The following is a 15405-nucleotide window of genomic DNA, read 5'->3' on the forward strand; positions in this document are numbered from 1 at the left end:
CGAGGTAGGCACTTCTCTCCTGATAGACAGTTCCTGAAAAATAATTCAAGTTGACCGTCCGGTCTGGTAGCAATGCAAACATCTTCACAGAAGCAATAAGTAAAAACTCCAATTGTTTGTTTTGCTTTTTATAAAAATTATATTAACAGAAACTATATGACTACAAAGTTCTAATATAAAACCATTGTACAAAGATAATTGTATTGGAAGTTGGAATTAAATCACTTCGGAGTCCACAGTTCAACACGTGTCGCATTATCTGCAACCGATAGCGCTTTCACCTAGAGAAACAGTCAGCCTTAATTCCGGATTCAATTTTTGTATATCGTAAATCTTGATAGGAAATTGACAGCCACAGTTAACGTGAATCTGACTTTCTTTTATTTCTTCCTATGTTGTCACCCACAGTCTGCAGATGCGGAGAAGGGGGAGCCTTTGTTTGCGATAATATTAAGCAAGGAATTATCAGCAGTGAGGGTTTTAGCCAAACACAAATCTATTTTTGTTTGTGCAAAATATGATATGTGATGAAAGTATACAACTAACGTTTTCAGTTTGCGAAAGAGAGATTGACAGCAGTATTTCAAGGTCGGCGTATTTTCCAGTGGTCGAGCGATTTTTGTTCAGTTTGCTGTCATCTCAACCCTATTCAATTCTACTCAATTCTACTCAATTCTACTGCTCAACTCAACTAAAAATTGCTCATGCACAAGCTTATATATTCAAGGGATGGGTGGGGAATGGAGCTCCCCAGTCCAAACTAGCCAATCAGGGGGTCGTTACGACAATATTCCCTTCTTTTCTGATTGGCTCCCTGCCAAATCGCGTATCAAAGTAAATTTCCATAGAGTTTGTTCTTACACTGAACATCCTTGGAAATTGACCTCTGGGTCAGATTCTGTTCTCAAACTTAGCCAAAACAATTTTTCATACTATTCCCTCGAAATCAATTGTTTTCTTCCCAAAACAATGTTATTATCAAAATATTATTATCAATCCCAAATCTGCTCACTGAAGCTACTTTTCCTCGGTTTAAGTTGCATCATCAACTAAACAATTGGAGTCAGCAAGGCAAGCGAGTATTGCCCGGGATTGTTCACATAAAAGTTCTAACTTAGCTCTAATATAACCATTATTAATCTAAAATTCGACCACAATAATTGGTCAGGTCGCAGACAAAAGCACTAAACATAGGATTTCCAATTTTGGGTCAATAAATTTAGGAGTCAAAGTTATGATGACAGTGTTGCCGGATCGAGTTACAGCTAGCTTACACTGGGTTTGGGTGAATGAAATTTTTTTATGCCAACTTTTAAAATATATTTTTTATTAAACTGGAATCAGATAAATATTAATATTTATCAGAAGGCATTTCCCCTCAGTATACACTGGCAAGACTACAACTACACAGAAAGTGAAAGTCAGAAAAATTTGTTTAACATAATCGAAATATAAATACCAAGATGCCCTTCATTTCACACACATTGCAAGTCTGGACTCACGGACACCATTTGCAGCCAATACGATGAAGGGAATTAGGTATAAGATTATCAGCAGTGAGGGTTTTAACCAAACACAAATCTATTTGTGTTTGTGCAAAATACGATATGTGACAAAAGTATTCAACTAGGATTTTTAACTTGCGAAAGAAAGGTTGACAGCAGTATTTCTCAGTGGTCAGTGGCTTTTTGTTCAGCTTGCTGTCAGCTCAACCCTATTCAATTCTCCCACTCAACTCAACTAAAAATTGTAAATTAAAACATGATGTACAAAGGAATCCTCAAATACAAAACTGAAATGCGTCCAAATAACAGAAGTTCTGTTTTTTGTCTTTTTTCTCTGAATTCCTTTTACTTTTGTCTAGAATTCCTCCCAATAAAAAACAAAAATAAAGAAAAATTTGTATGATGTATATAGCCATGATGAAATAAAAAATATATTCAGATAATCATGTAAATTGATCAAGTAGCCCTTTTTCTTTTTTAAATCAGAAAATAAAATTGTCTGCATATTTGAGAAGTAACTGTCTCACCTCACCCACCATTTTGAAAAAAAAAAAAAAAAATCTCAATAAACAATATTTCAAAACTTGCGACATTTATGTAGTAATGCCTACAAATTCCCATTAATTGTTTTTAAATGATTTTCTTTATAAAAATGAAACTACTTGATCAATTTATGTGATTTTTGAAATATATTTTTGGTTTTGTCGTGGGTACAGATTTTTCTGCATGAGGGAATTTTGGACAACTATCAACATTTTTTTTTTAGTCTGACAAAATATGTGAGATGATGATGATGATTATTATCATTTAAAAATTTTAAAGTTTTAAGCATAAACCAGCCCATTTTATATAATGGTCAGAGTTCATGAATGTGCTAGGGGACTGGGGTTCAATCCTCAGTGAAGCCATATCAGACTAAAAAAAAGCTAAACACTCAGTATTATATGGTGAGGATCAAGGGTAATTGGAGTTGGAGCTGCCCTCCTCCATCTTTCATTCAGTGAAATGAAAAGGGAGCCTTTGAGTCACCCTCGGCTATGGTTGACAACTTTATTTCTTGTATGCAGGTGTATTTTTTTTTTTAATTAAAAATTCAAAAGAGATTATTGTTGACCACAAAAACTACTCAAAATGAAATCCTAACCCGACTCACCAAGGTTGTCAGATTGGCCAACGTTGAAGCCATGATCGAATGCCATGTGATCAAATACTTCAGATCTGTGGAAGAAAAAAAAAAATTTTTTTAAATAAAATTTTCATCAAAATTCATTTTTTGATAATTCAAAAATATTTTTGTACAAATTAGTGATGGGACGATTTCAATATTTTTCCCATTACCGATTCTTTAGAAATCTCTAAATATTTAACTATAGAGTTGTTATTTTTCCATGTTTACCGTAAAAACACAAGAAAAACATGCAGATATTTTCTCAAATATAAAAAACGCACTTGTGAGGGATGATCTACCGATTTTAGTTTTACTCATAGTTTAAAATCAATAAATATTTAATTTATCATTATTACAAGCAGTGAAATATTATTCTTTAAACAAAATTAAATAAAAATGACAATTAAAAGAATCGTTTAGGCATTGGAAAATCGACACATTTTACCGATTCCAACTCATCGTCCCAACACTGATACAAGTACAACATCTGATTGACTACATCCATAGAAAACGTGACAAAAATTAACATAACTTACATACAAATAAAGATATGACACCAAACAATGGCAATAGTAAAAAAGCAATAATAGCTTAATAGTACGATTGGTTCTTGTCCAGAATTCCACTTACAAGGTGGAATGATAAAATTGTCGCCATAGAAAAGACGACACGATTCCATTTCCATTTGATTAAAACCGGTTTTGTTTTTTGTTGCAGGCCATCTACTAGTTGGCCAGTTGTGTACAAATCCCAAGAGTGATAGGAGCTTTCTATCATGTCTTAAAGTGACACAATGTTCAATGAGTGAGATCGGAGATGCACCACTGTACAACTCATGCTCTCTACTGATCCAAATTATGACAACAGGACCATTGCCAGCACCCCCAAAATGCATCGCTGGATTGTCATGAATAAAATGGATGGTGAAAACAAAGTTTCCGGCCACGGTTATGGTCTTTGGTGAGGGCCACATCATGCCATCTTACATCTTCAAAGTCAGCTTGAAAGTTAACACCAGAGTATATCTGGATGTGCTGAAGAGTGTGGTGATCTTCTGGTGCAATCAGGTGGCCACTGGCAGACCCTGGGTGTGGCAGTAGGACTCTGCGCTGACCTACAAGTCCAAAGAGACCCAGGCTTGGCTTCAGAAGGAATGCTACGACTTTGTACCTTTCTCTCAAGTAAGCCTCTGGCCGGCTTTGGGTAGGATTGAAACCGCAACCTTCAGACAATTCTCACCTAGAATCGTAGAGATTCAACGTCTCTATCAACTGCACCACAGACCCCAAAGGACGATCAAGGTTGAATTTTTTGGTCTTATAAATTCATGCTTATTTATTATCTGATCTTCCATGGTCGGGTCCGTACCGAACGGTATATATATTATATATATTATTAGATCAGACAACTATGGATGGCAGTAATTGCTGAGCATGCAGTTAGGAGATTCAGAGTTCCTATCCTGTCGCAGTTACCACCTGATGAAGGCCAGAGGAATAGTTGGCCGAAACGTCATGAAACCACAACTAAGAAAAGATGAGGATAATAGTCTTCAATAAATAAATTAATAAAGAAAGTAGTTTTGTTTTTAAATAAGAAAACAAAATTTTATGAGTATCACAGTAGTGACTGTCTCGTCCGCCATATTAAAAAAATAAATAATCAAAACTTGCAAGATTGATTTTGTAATGCCTATGAATTCCTATTAATCATTTAAAAATGATTTTCTTCATAAAAATAAAACTACTTGATCAATTTATGTAATTTTTGGAAGATGATATTTTCGTTTGGTAACGGGTACATACATCAAAGATTTTTCTTTATTTTTGTTTTTTTAATAAAGGGGAAATCCTGGACGAGAATCAAAAATTTATATCAGTTTATTTTAAATTTCACACGTTTTTCAGAATTTTGTGATTGCTAATTTCTGTAATGAATTTTAATGGAAACAATGGCTACGTAAAAAATTTTCAATCGTAAACTATTAGTAATGGTGGAAGGGAAGGAGGGAGGATGTGAGTAATAGCGAACCCGTCTGCCATTCGGAACTTACTTGAATATTCGGAATATGTTTTCATGAAGAAATGGAACTGTCTGATCTTTATTTTTCCTTTCGTTTTTTTTTTTTTTTTTTTTAAACGATTTTAATTTTTTACTCAATGATCCTCTCCTTTCACTCCATGTTCTAACGATCTTCGGGTGTCTATGGTAGAAATAATCGTGAACATAATTCTCACCTATTTCCTGTGAAATGCTCTCGGCAAAAGAGACAACTACGTGAAAATGTTTCATCTTCTCGCTCTTTTTGTTGAAATGCAAGCACAGCTTCCTAAAAAAAATAAGAAGAAAAAGAAAAATAGAAAAAAGCCCCAACACAATTTCTCAAATTCAAGAATGAAAAAAATTACAATTTTTATAAACCAGCATCGCTCGATGAATTTATGTAAATGACAGAAAAAAAAAAAATAATAGTAAAACCAAACAATCTGAGAAGGATGTTGTAGTTTACTTGAAGCATTTTGCATAGTGTGAAAAACAGTTATGTTTGAAGGCTATATCAATGCGGTTCTTAGGAAACACTGTGAACACGAGTTAGTATATAAAAAATAATGACAATATTAGAAGGAATTTTCAGTAATTTTCAATTATATTACGTTTATTTATCAACATAATTTGTCGTACACGATGGTAGGTGTTGATGTTCTTAATTTTCGAGAGTAGCATCTCTTCTTCAGGGGGAGAAAAGAAAAGGAAATGTGTACAACTGTTCAGCAAGGCTTTCCTTTGTTTTAGTTTTTTATATATGTTGGGAAATAAATGTAATCTAATTGAAAATATGCTGGTAAATAAATTGTTGACAAAGAAAATGAATAAAAAATCTTCATGAACAAAATGAACAACAAAAATTGTGGGCAAATAATGAACAATAAAAACTTACAAGTTTCTCATTTTGTAATTTTTGTCTCAAGATTTTGTCTTCAGGCAGAACATCAGAGAGTAAATAATATTCTTCACGCACACCTGAAATAAGAAAAAATAGAAAAAAGTTTTTAATTTTGATTATTATTGTTGCAAATCCCATTTTATAAATTTGGATTATTCGAACTAATATTTTTATCTTGAGTGTTTTTTCAACATTTTGGCCAATGTAACCTTCAGCTTACTTTAGATATATCTTTTTTTTTTTTTTTTTTTTATTCAACTTTCACCCCAAACAAAGGCACAATGCCACTTTGAAGCAGGGGGCTACTATTAGGGACTTAATTAGCGGGGTCATTATGAAGGGAGAAGAGTAGAAAGATGTTTGTTAACATTAATCTTGAACTTCTGCATATCAGTGCAGTTGGGAAAGCAGAATCCCGGAAGGGAGTTCCAAAGACTCGCAGTTCTGGGGAAGAAACTATTGGAGTAAAAGGCTTTCTTGCACCTAGGGATCTCTACTGTAAAGGGATGAGACTTAGTAGCTTGTCGGATTTGTCGGGGGTAGTTACGTCGGGGAGGTACAAGTGTTTGCAGTTCGTCAGAGCATTCACCATTAAAGTATTTGTAGAACAGGCAGAGGGATGCAACATCTCGTCGATGGGACAGAGATTGAAGCCTAGATGACAGTTCAGGACCTATCAGGTTGGCGACTCTCTTTTGAACCCTGTCCAGGAGCGAGAGACAAGCAGCCCAGATGTGACACCAGTACTCCATACATGGGCGAATGGTTGCCTTATAGAGGTATAGGATACTGTCAGGAGTAAGTATTTTTCTAGCACGGTAGAGGGAGCCAACCTTCCTTGCAGCAGCCTTGGCAATGCTCTCAATGTATCTATTCCAGTTCATATTCCCTATAAACGTTAGGCTGAGGAGTTTAAAAGAAGTACTTTCAGGCAATGTGTTCTTGGCCATTGCTATTGGTGGTAGAGAAGGTTTCTTGTCGAACTCTAAAATCTAAATGTAATTTCAAACAGAAACCCTTATTTAATCGACAGAGGTAGCATGCTTTCATTCTGTCAACCATCATAGGGTAGAAGTTTTAAGTAATCTGCGATTGTATTCTTAGTATCACGCACACTGAAGATTGAACCTTCAACCTCCAGAGGAGTATCACTTAATCATTAATGGTTTACTCTGGCCATGGTTTTATAATAAAGACCTAAACTATAAAGTGTTAGGATTTTACAATAACGTTGGTTTGTGACCATGCAGTGCAAAAATCAAAGAATAACATTTGCATCGCTAAACATGCAGATTGAAAAAAAAAAAAAAAAAAAAAAAAAAAAAAAAAAAAAAAATGGAACTTATTTTAGATGTGCATATCTATAAAAGCACAAAAGTACAGGATAATCACATTTACACATCAGTTCCAGCTGGATCACTGAAGTTAAGCAACATTGAACCTGGTCAGTACTAATGGGTGACAATTTGAGACTTCCAGGTGCTGTATGTGCTCTCTGCTTATCTCAGCATTGTTTCCAGTCGTCCTGGACTTCTTGCCACTGGACTCAAACAGTGCCGATTCAGGAGAAGTGTGGTTGGGGATTGCGCAACCCTTGCCTCACAATTACATATGTAGCTGCCCCCTACAGAGGTATTCTTTGTCTTTCGAGACTAAATGGAGGCATCGATAAGAGCACAGTCTGTTGGTTAGTCACGCGGTCTCACTTTACTTAGAAATAGTATTTTTATCACGAAACATACGAAATAAATAGCTATCTTAAGATTACATAGTAATATGTTACACGTAAAAGAAAATCTCAATTCTTTAGTGCATAAAATATCCGGAGATAGTCTCCTAACCTTCACAGTTGTGGGGGCGCCACATTATTTCATGCAGTATGTCTTGAACAAGAATAGCTTGGTAGCGTTAACATCTTTCTAGGCTTACAGCAGCTAGTATTACCAAATCGTCACATATTTTAGTACCATATATGGCACGATCACGTTGTAACACGGTTCTCACCAGATCACCAAAGTTAAGCAATGATAAACCTGCCCAGTAACACATGGGGTGATCATTTGGGAATGATAGGTATTGTATGTACTGCACCGGGATGTAGAAATTTCCAAATTAGTATCTGGAGGCGTGTTTAATACATTGGGAGAGATGCACCCTCAGACTTTGTTAAGATATGATGCATCTAAGAGAAGGAATGTTCTAATGAATAAGGTCTACTATCTACTCTCTCACTGCACCGACTGAGATTAGCACTTGCGCCAAAAAGTGTGATTGGTTCTACACAAAGCCTTCACCACTATAAATAAATCATTTTTGTGGATTTGCGAACAACTTAGTTGTTGTGGTGGACCTCATATGTTAAAATCGATGAGAGTATCATCATTTTAGTACTGTCCACACTAAATGTTGCTTAACTTTTGTCATCTAACAGGAACTGGTGTATCAATGTGATTATGCCGCATAAGTGTATAAAATATATCAACATAAAAAGAAGAAAAAAAAATTAAAGAACCTGTTGGCAATATTCTATATATCAATTGTGGGGAAAATAGACAAGGCTTGCTGCAAAAACGTGCTCGTGTCTGTCTGTCGTGCGGGCTGAGAAGGAAAAACGAAAAGATCCAAGATGGCGACTGTGGTTTTTTAATGTTCGAGGTCTCGAACAGTTCTCAAAAATCGCGTCTCACACATGATTTTGAGGTGCGCCCGGACACCATAAAAGCAGGTTGCTGGGGGGAGTGGGCAGAAGCGTTCAGACCTATGTAAAGTGAACATCATCAGACTTTTCTGAACTTGTTTACATTGGACTTGAAGGCAACGATATTGTAGTTCGTCAAGAAGCCAGCCAGAGCAGTTCTAAGAAAGAAGCGTTCAGATCTGTGAAGAGTGAACATCGTCATACAACTCAGACTTTTCTGATTCACCATTCATCGATTCATGGGGTATTGTTACCTTAGACATGATTAAAAAAAATATCGCCTACACTAATAGACCTTACAGTATCTACCAAACTCCAGGCTCTATCTCATCACCAGTGTTGTATCCCTGTGCTTGTTTTAAAGTACTTGCTCTGATGAACTTGACGTAAATATCTTCGACTGGCCTGGCAGCCAGCAAAATCCCACCCCTTCACTGTAAAAGTACTCAAATGCAAAAGGGGCTTTCTACTTTAATAGCTTCTTTCCTCAAACTGACAGCCTTTGGGATTCTCACTCTGCCTTCCATTTCCCTAACTACACCAACATACAGAAGTTTAAATGTAAAGTGAACAAACATCTTGCTGCACAACTCCCTACTTTGGATGCCCCTGTAGATAAGTCTCCTAATTCAAAGTATCCCATTACATCGCTGTGGCAACTAATGGTGAATGGAAGTAAAAAAAATAAAAATAAAAATGCTAACCTTGATCCGTATCTTTGCTGTTGATGACGATCGCACTACAAAAATCTGTGATCACATGACCAACCATCCGTTCTTTCCAATAAACCAAATATCTTCAAGAAATCAAAACAAAAATCAAAGAGAATTTAATTTAATTTTTGTAGCAAGAAATAGATTTTACAAAAAAAAACGTACGTATTTTTTTAACTGTATCAACACGAAACTTAATTTAGATCTGATCTCGGTTCTTGTTCAAAATTTCCCTCAATATAAAAAACAAAACAAAAATAAATAAAAATCTGTATCATGCATCCATGGCTAAACAAAAATATCATATTCCAAAAATCATATAAATTGATGAAGTATTTTTTTTTAAGTTAGAAAATCAAATTTTATGAGTAACCAAAGAGCAGCTCTCATATCATATTTGCTATTTTGAAAATTTATAAAAACAAAAAACAAAGGCCAATAACTAAACAATTCTAAATTGCGAGACTTATGTTGTAATGCCTGCAAATTTCCATTAATTGCTTAAAAAATTATTTTCTTCATAAAAATAAAAGTACTTGATCAATTTTTTGATTTTTCAGAATATGATATTTTCCTTTCATCATGAGTATGTCCATCATACAGATTTTTCTTTCTTTTTGTTTTTTAATATAGAGAGAATATCGGATAAGCATCAAAACAATTCTATTTAGAAAAAAATTAATGTACAGTACTTCTATTAATCTTTTACTGACAGAATTTTTTTTATGCAATATAGAAATTTTTTAATCATGAAACCAACATTCACTCGTTGAACCATGTATAGACTGGTACTTTGAAGACCACTTGGGCTGACAAGCCATAAGAGCAAACAAGATTGTTTTTTTTTTGAAAGGCAACTTTAAAATACAATTATTTGGTAGCAAAGAGTTAAAACAAACAAAACAACATCTGAGTAATACTGGATAGGAAAAAATATTTTAATGTAAATTATGAGGGTGTGTATTGTCGAGCAAAACTGTTCAATTGTGCAAGGCAAGTCAAAAAAGGAAGATTTGGCAAATAAAATTAAAAAATTTAAAAGATAAATAAAATGTAAAACTGACTTGTGCAAATTGGCGATGAGTTTCACGTCGGCGATGACCAATTTATGATTCAGAATCATATGACGAAGAAGTGTATCTTTGTCTTGGATCAAATCAATTTGGAAATCACAAAAGAGACAGGAGGTTAAGTCTTCTTCGCCGGGGTTGGCAATGGCAGCTCCACCTATAGCACCAGACCCTGCATTGTCTATCTTTCCGGGCAAGCAAACTGTTGATGATGGCGTTTCGGAAAAGCATAACGTCTCGAGGACTGGCAAATCACAGCTTCCTAAGGAAAAGTCCGAGAGAGGATAAAGAAAGCAAGTAGAAGTGGGTGGTATGGAAGTCATTTATCTTAAACGGATTTATTTTTAAGAGAGCCAGAGGGGGGAGTGGTTCAATACAGTCCTGATATTCAATGACGTGCGCTGCTCCAAGTCATCCAAGTTTACCAATCAGATTAGGGTAAGCTTATTGTTATTATCTTTTAAGCCTGAAAATTCACAACCAGCTCTCTGCACAATCGCTGATTTGGAAAATAACTGATTAACCTGACAAGCAGCAAAATCCCACCCTTTAACTGCTGAGGTTCCTAGATGCTCAAAAGCCTTCTATTCTTACAATTTCTTCCCTGCTAGACTTTGGAATTCCCTCCCGGTTTCAGGCTTCCCTAACTATACTAACATATAAAAATGTAAATGTAATGTGAACAGGCATCTTGTTGCTCAACTCCATACATAGTGTCTCTGTAAATATGGTCTCAAATGGTAGCCTTTTATATCCAAGTGGCACTGTGCCTTGTTTGGTAATGAATATGAGTATAAAAAATAAATAAAAATAAGGAAAAACGGAGGGGGAGGGAAATTTTGTGATGAGCTTGAATTGAACACCTTGCCCAAGGGTATTCATGGCAGTTTACTGTTGTAACACTGGCTGGCACTTGTTTTTATTAGTGGTAGTTGGAATGATAAAAGGATAAAAGTAATACCAATGTAAACTTTTAAAAGGAAAGAACTTTATTTGCCTTTTTACATTTTCGAGAGGGTACACCTCTTGTTAATAATGTTCGCCGGCAACGTATATCTTGTTGGTTCGGTGGCTAAGGGTGTACTGGCTACTTGCCTGCCATGCTGGCTAGGGCTTGGTCAAGGAGAGAGAGAGGGAGAGGGAGATGATGGGGACTCTGGATAGCAGTTCTTAGTTTGTGTTCAGTTTATAAGCAGGAGAAAGAGAGGGGCTAAGAAATTATTATTTTGGGGGAATGGTATTATTTTCGCCCTATTTCTTGGCTTTTAGAGGCGACTTAGGTCAGTCCTACACTGTTTTGCTAATGACAAGTTCTATTTAGCGTTTGATCAGTATTAACAATCTGTTTTTTTGTTTTACTTCGGGGGTCACCACTTATCAAGGCTCGGAAGATAAGCGTTAGATAGATGGTGAAACATTATCAGTAATGGTGGAACTTGGTTAGGGTTTGATTACATAATAGGACAGCTTAACAAGAAGTTGTTTACATTAGACTTGAAAAAACCATGTTATAGTCAATTGAGAAGCAGTTCCACAAACGGACAGTTCTAGGAAAGAAACTCTGCTCATAGAATTTTCATTTAGTTTGAGGCACAGAGTTTACAGTTGTTGTAGCCAGATGAGTATCTGCAGTCAGTAAACTGAAGTTTACTTAGAAAACCGTTCTTAAAATGGGAGGGGGGAGCTTTGCTAACTATTCTGTACTTTCACCTAACAATTTAATAAATACATTAACAAACAAAAATTGGTACAAAATTTGCCAAAGCACAAAATAAGCAACTCAAAACAGAAAAATTTTAGTTTTTTTCTTCAGAAATCAACTTAATTTTAAAAAATCTTTATGGTGTACGTTGCCATCGCAGAATAGAGAAGTCATATTCCAAAAACCATGTAAATTGATCAAGTAGTTTATTTTTAATTAAGAAAATAAAATTTTATGAGAAAGCAAAAAGGAACTGTCTTGCGCTGCCATTTTGAAAAAAGGGCAGATAACTTCGCAATAATTCAAACTTGCATGATCAGCCTTGTAATGCTAACGATTTCACATTAATCGGTTAAAATCGTTTAAAATGATTTTCCTTTAAATTAAAAGCAAAACTACTTGATTAATTTACGTATTTTTGGAATATGGCATCTTCGTTTCGTGACGAGTCCGTACATCAACAACATTTTTCTGCAATTTATTTATTTTAATGGGTTAAATTCTAAATAAGTACCAGTCTTTAATATGGAGAACTGAATATGACCGGACACTGTTTCGTTTTACAGCAGACTTAGAGTCGGGCGTTCTAGCTTGCCGAAACTTCTGGTATTATGGCTTATTTGTGCCCCTAAACATTGGGGGCATTTATTACTATAAGCGAAAAATAAAAAGTGATCAAGAAACAACTATATCACAAATAAATGTTAAAAAATATAAATTTTACCTGGATAAGTTTTGTGTTTTAACTTATTCTAAAGCATTTATTAAATGAGAAACAAGTCGTGCCGAGTGGCTTTGATGACAAGGTGGCAGACACGAGACGGGTATCTGGGAGAGTCCCGATACTCGCTCAAAACACGAATATGAAACAAAATACAGCCCATCATAAATGTTACCGTGCTAAATAAATTTAAATTAAACCATTTGGTATTTTTTACGACCTGCTCTTGCGTAGTATAAACATCCCCAACTTCCCGATGTTAACAACGGCTTTCGGAATAAACACCCCCAACCTCCTCATGTTAAGAACGGCTTTCGAGGTTGTGGGTGTTTATTCCGAAAGCCGTTCTTAACATGGGCAGGTTGGGGTATTTATACTACGCTGGAGGAGGTCGTAAAAAAAAAAAAAAAAAAATACCAGTCATTTTTAAAAACGACAAAATAGACTCGTTTTTATTTTATCAAGAGTAACAAAACAAAAATCGAAATAAATTCTTTTGATAATCAGAAATCAAATTAATAAGATAAAAAAAAAACAACAAAAAGTATGAATGATTACGATAAATGTTGATTGAGTATAATATAAATGATTAAAAAAATAAATGAATGAAGATTTTGGGGATTATTTTTCCTTTTTTTTCTTTTAAATAAAATAAAAGTGTTGACAAACCTTCGTGTTCGGCCGCCATGACACAAACGAAAACTCACGAGTTCTCTCCCTTGGAGTATTTGACACGCACGAGCATGATTCAAATTCGGTGATTCCGGGTTCGAATCAATAGTAGATTTTAAAAAGTATATGATAGAAGTTTGCTTTTATTTCTAGCTGAACTGTTGCAGTTCGAAATAATAAAAAGTGTTCTGACATGCATTTTAGAACAATCTAGATTTAACAGGTATCCACGTACACAAACAAATAATTTGGAGTTAATATAGGAAAATTCGAAAATTGAAAAATTGAATTTCAAGTAAAAAAACCGATAGTAATGGAATGGACATATCCAAAAATGACGAAAAACAATATAGTAGAAAATTAATTAATAATGAAAAATAGTTTTTGAAGACAATTAGCGAAAATTGAGTGTCGTAAAAAAAAAAAAAAAGAAAAAGAAAAAAAGGAGAATTCTAATTGTAAGAAAAGGGAGGTAACTCTTTTCTTAAAACTGAAACTCTTTGGCCAATGTACAATATAGCAAAACTCAATTTTCACTAGTTGTCTTTGAAATCTGTTTTCATTAATAATTAATTTTCTATCTTATTGTTTTTCATAATTTTTTGGATATGTTCATTACCGCAACATGACAATTCAGTAGATACAACTTGATCTAACTTGAAATTGAATATTTAAAATTTAAAATTTGAAAATTTAAAATTTAAAATTTAAATTTTAAATTTTAAATTTTAAATTTAATATTTAATATTTAATATTTAAAATTTTAAATTTAATATTTAAAATTTAAAATTTAATATTTAAAATTTTAAATTTAATATTTAATATTTAAAATTTTAAATTTAAAATTTCGCTACAATAATGAAGAAGAACCCAATTTGACACTGGATAGGATTTTTTTAAAAAAGTCTCCAATCTAATATTTCCCGCTTTATCAACTAACCTCCAACCCTTGTCCCATCTTGTTGCATCACTGTGTCTATTTTACAAGTATTTTAATGGAATGTGCTCTGATGAACTCATTACATTTGTGCCCCCTCGACATACATATCCAAATCACACCCCTTCACTGTTGAGGTCCCTAAATGCCAGAAAGCTTTCTACTTTAATAGTTTCTTTCCTCGAGCATCTAGACTTCAGAATTCTCTCCTTGCTATCTGATTCCCTGACTGTACTGATATGCAGAAGTTCAAATGTAACATAAACCAACATCTTGTTAATCTTCCCTAATCATGGTCCCAATTAATAGCCCCCTTATGTCCAAGTGGTGATATGCCTTGTTTGGAGTGAGTATGTGTAAAAACAATTGTACATGTTACTGGAATTTATTTGTGGCTCCCTTTCTCCTCACTGATTAGCTGTTGCCTTGTCCCTTTAAGGCCCATGAATTGACTAGTAGAAATTCCAACCCCTACTCCCTTAGGGGTCACATGAGCTAGTCTATAAAAACCCTTGCACATAGCATTCTGGCCTCTTATTCGACCCCCAGCAAGACAGCGGCTAAACTTCAGTGACAAAGCCCTCAACAGCAGTCATAGAAAGCCATCCCACTTCTTTGCCGTTGAAGAGTGACTACTTCTGGGTGCAGCCCCTGATGGCAGCAAGAAGATAGCCATTATTTATCCTCAAATTCATGCTTACATTGTGACTAAGGCCAAGAAGCAGAATATATTTACATTCACACAAAAAGAGCCGGTCCTGGATATGACCTAAAACTATATCCGATGGTGAGGCCCCACCTTGTGGGCCTTGGGAAGTGTGGAGCCACCCTTTAATTGTCATTGCTCCCAGGTCCACTCTGACCTGGAGTGGTAGTACCTGTTAGGGTCCCAACTATGGGTTAAATAGAATCTGACTTAAAAAAAAAAATATACTCCATTAAAAATCGTTCCTCAAAATAATTAGATTCGGCATTAAATAACCTGAAAAAGGTTGATATGCCGTAAAACAAAAACAGCCAACCAACAAAAAGAGCCAGAATTGAGTAACGCACACATGCAACCTGTTACTCAAATTCTTCACCCAGATAAGTTTATAGAAATGAGGTTACATGTTCATATTACGTCGTGTTCACCCAAAATATCGAAATTAGGGAGCGACAAAATGGAAGTTTCATTCTATATTAATAAACTGTATTTGTTATCTTCGCTAGTAGCTATAATAGAAGAGTACAAGAGAGTTCAGAGTTCATACGTGCTTGTATTATAGTAGTCGT

General features: G+C 34.8%; 1 protein-coding gene across 2 annotated transcripts in view; it reads right to left on the reverse strand.

Moving 5' to 3' along the window:
• LOC145252511 (zinc finger protein 277-like) overlaps positions 1-15405 on the reverse strand; it is a 48739-nt gene that overhangs the window by 15891 nt on the left and 17443 nt on the right. The window contains exons 1-6 of one of the 2 annotated variants that reach the window (XM_080112016.1): positions 13191-13305; positions 10093-10360; positions 9020-9111; positions 5612-5694; positions 4911-5002; positions 2659-2723 (exon numbers count right to left, since the gene is read on the reverse strand). In XM_080112016.1, the coding sequence (XP_079968142.1) occupies positions 2659-2723; positions 4911-5002; positions 5612-5694; positions 9020-9111; positions 10093-10360; positions 13191-13209 (619 nt within the window). In that variant the 5' untranslated portion in view covers positions 13210-13305. Of the gene's footprint in view, positions 1-2658; positions 2724-4910; positions 5003-5611; positions 5695-9019; positions 9112-10092; positions 10361-13190; positions 13306-15405 lie in introns of those variants that run through there. The other variant, XM_080112017.1, reaches the window with a different exon arrangement.

This window comes from Euprymna scolopes, chromosome 29, assembly GCF_053919585.1.
Source record: "Euprymna scolopes isolate OS-2025 chromosome 29, ASM5391958v1, whole genome shotgun sequence".
Classification (NCBI taxonomy): domain Eukaryota; kingdom Metazoa; phylum Mollusca; class Cephalopoda; order Sepiida; family Sepiolidae; genus Euprymna; species Euprymna scolopes.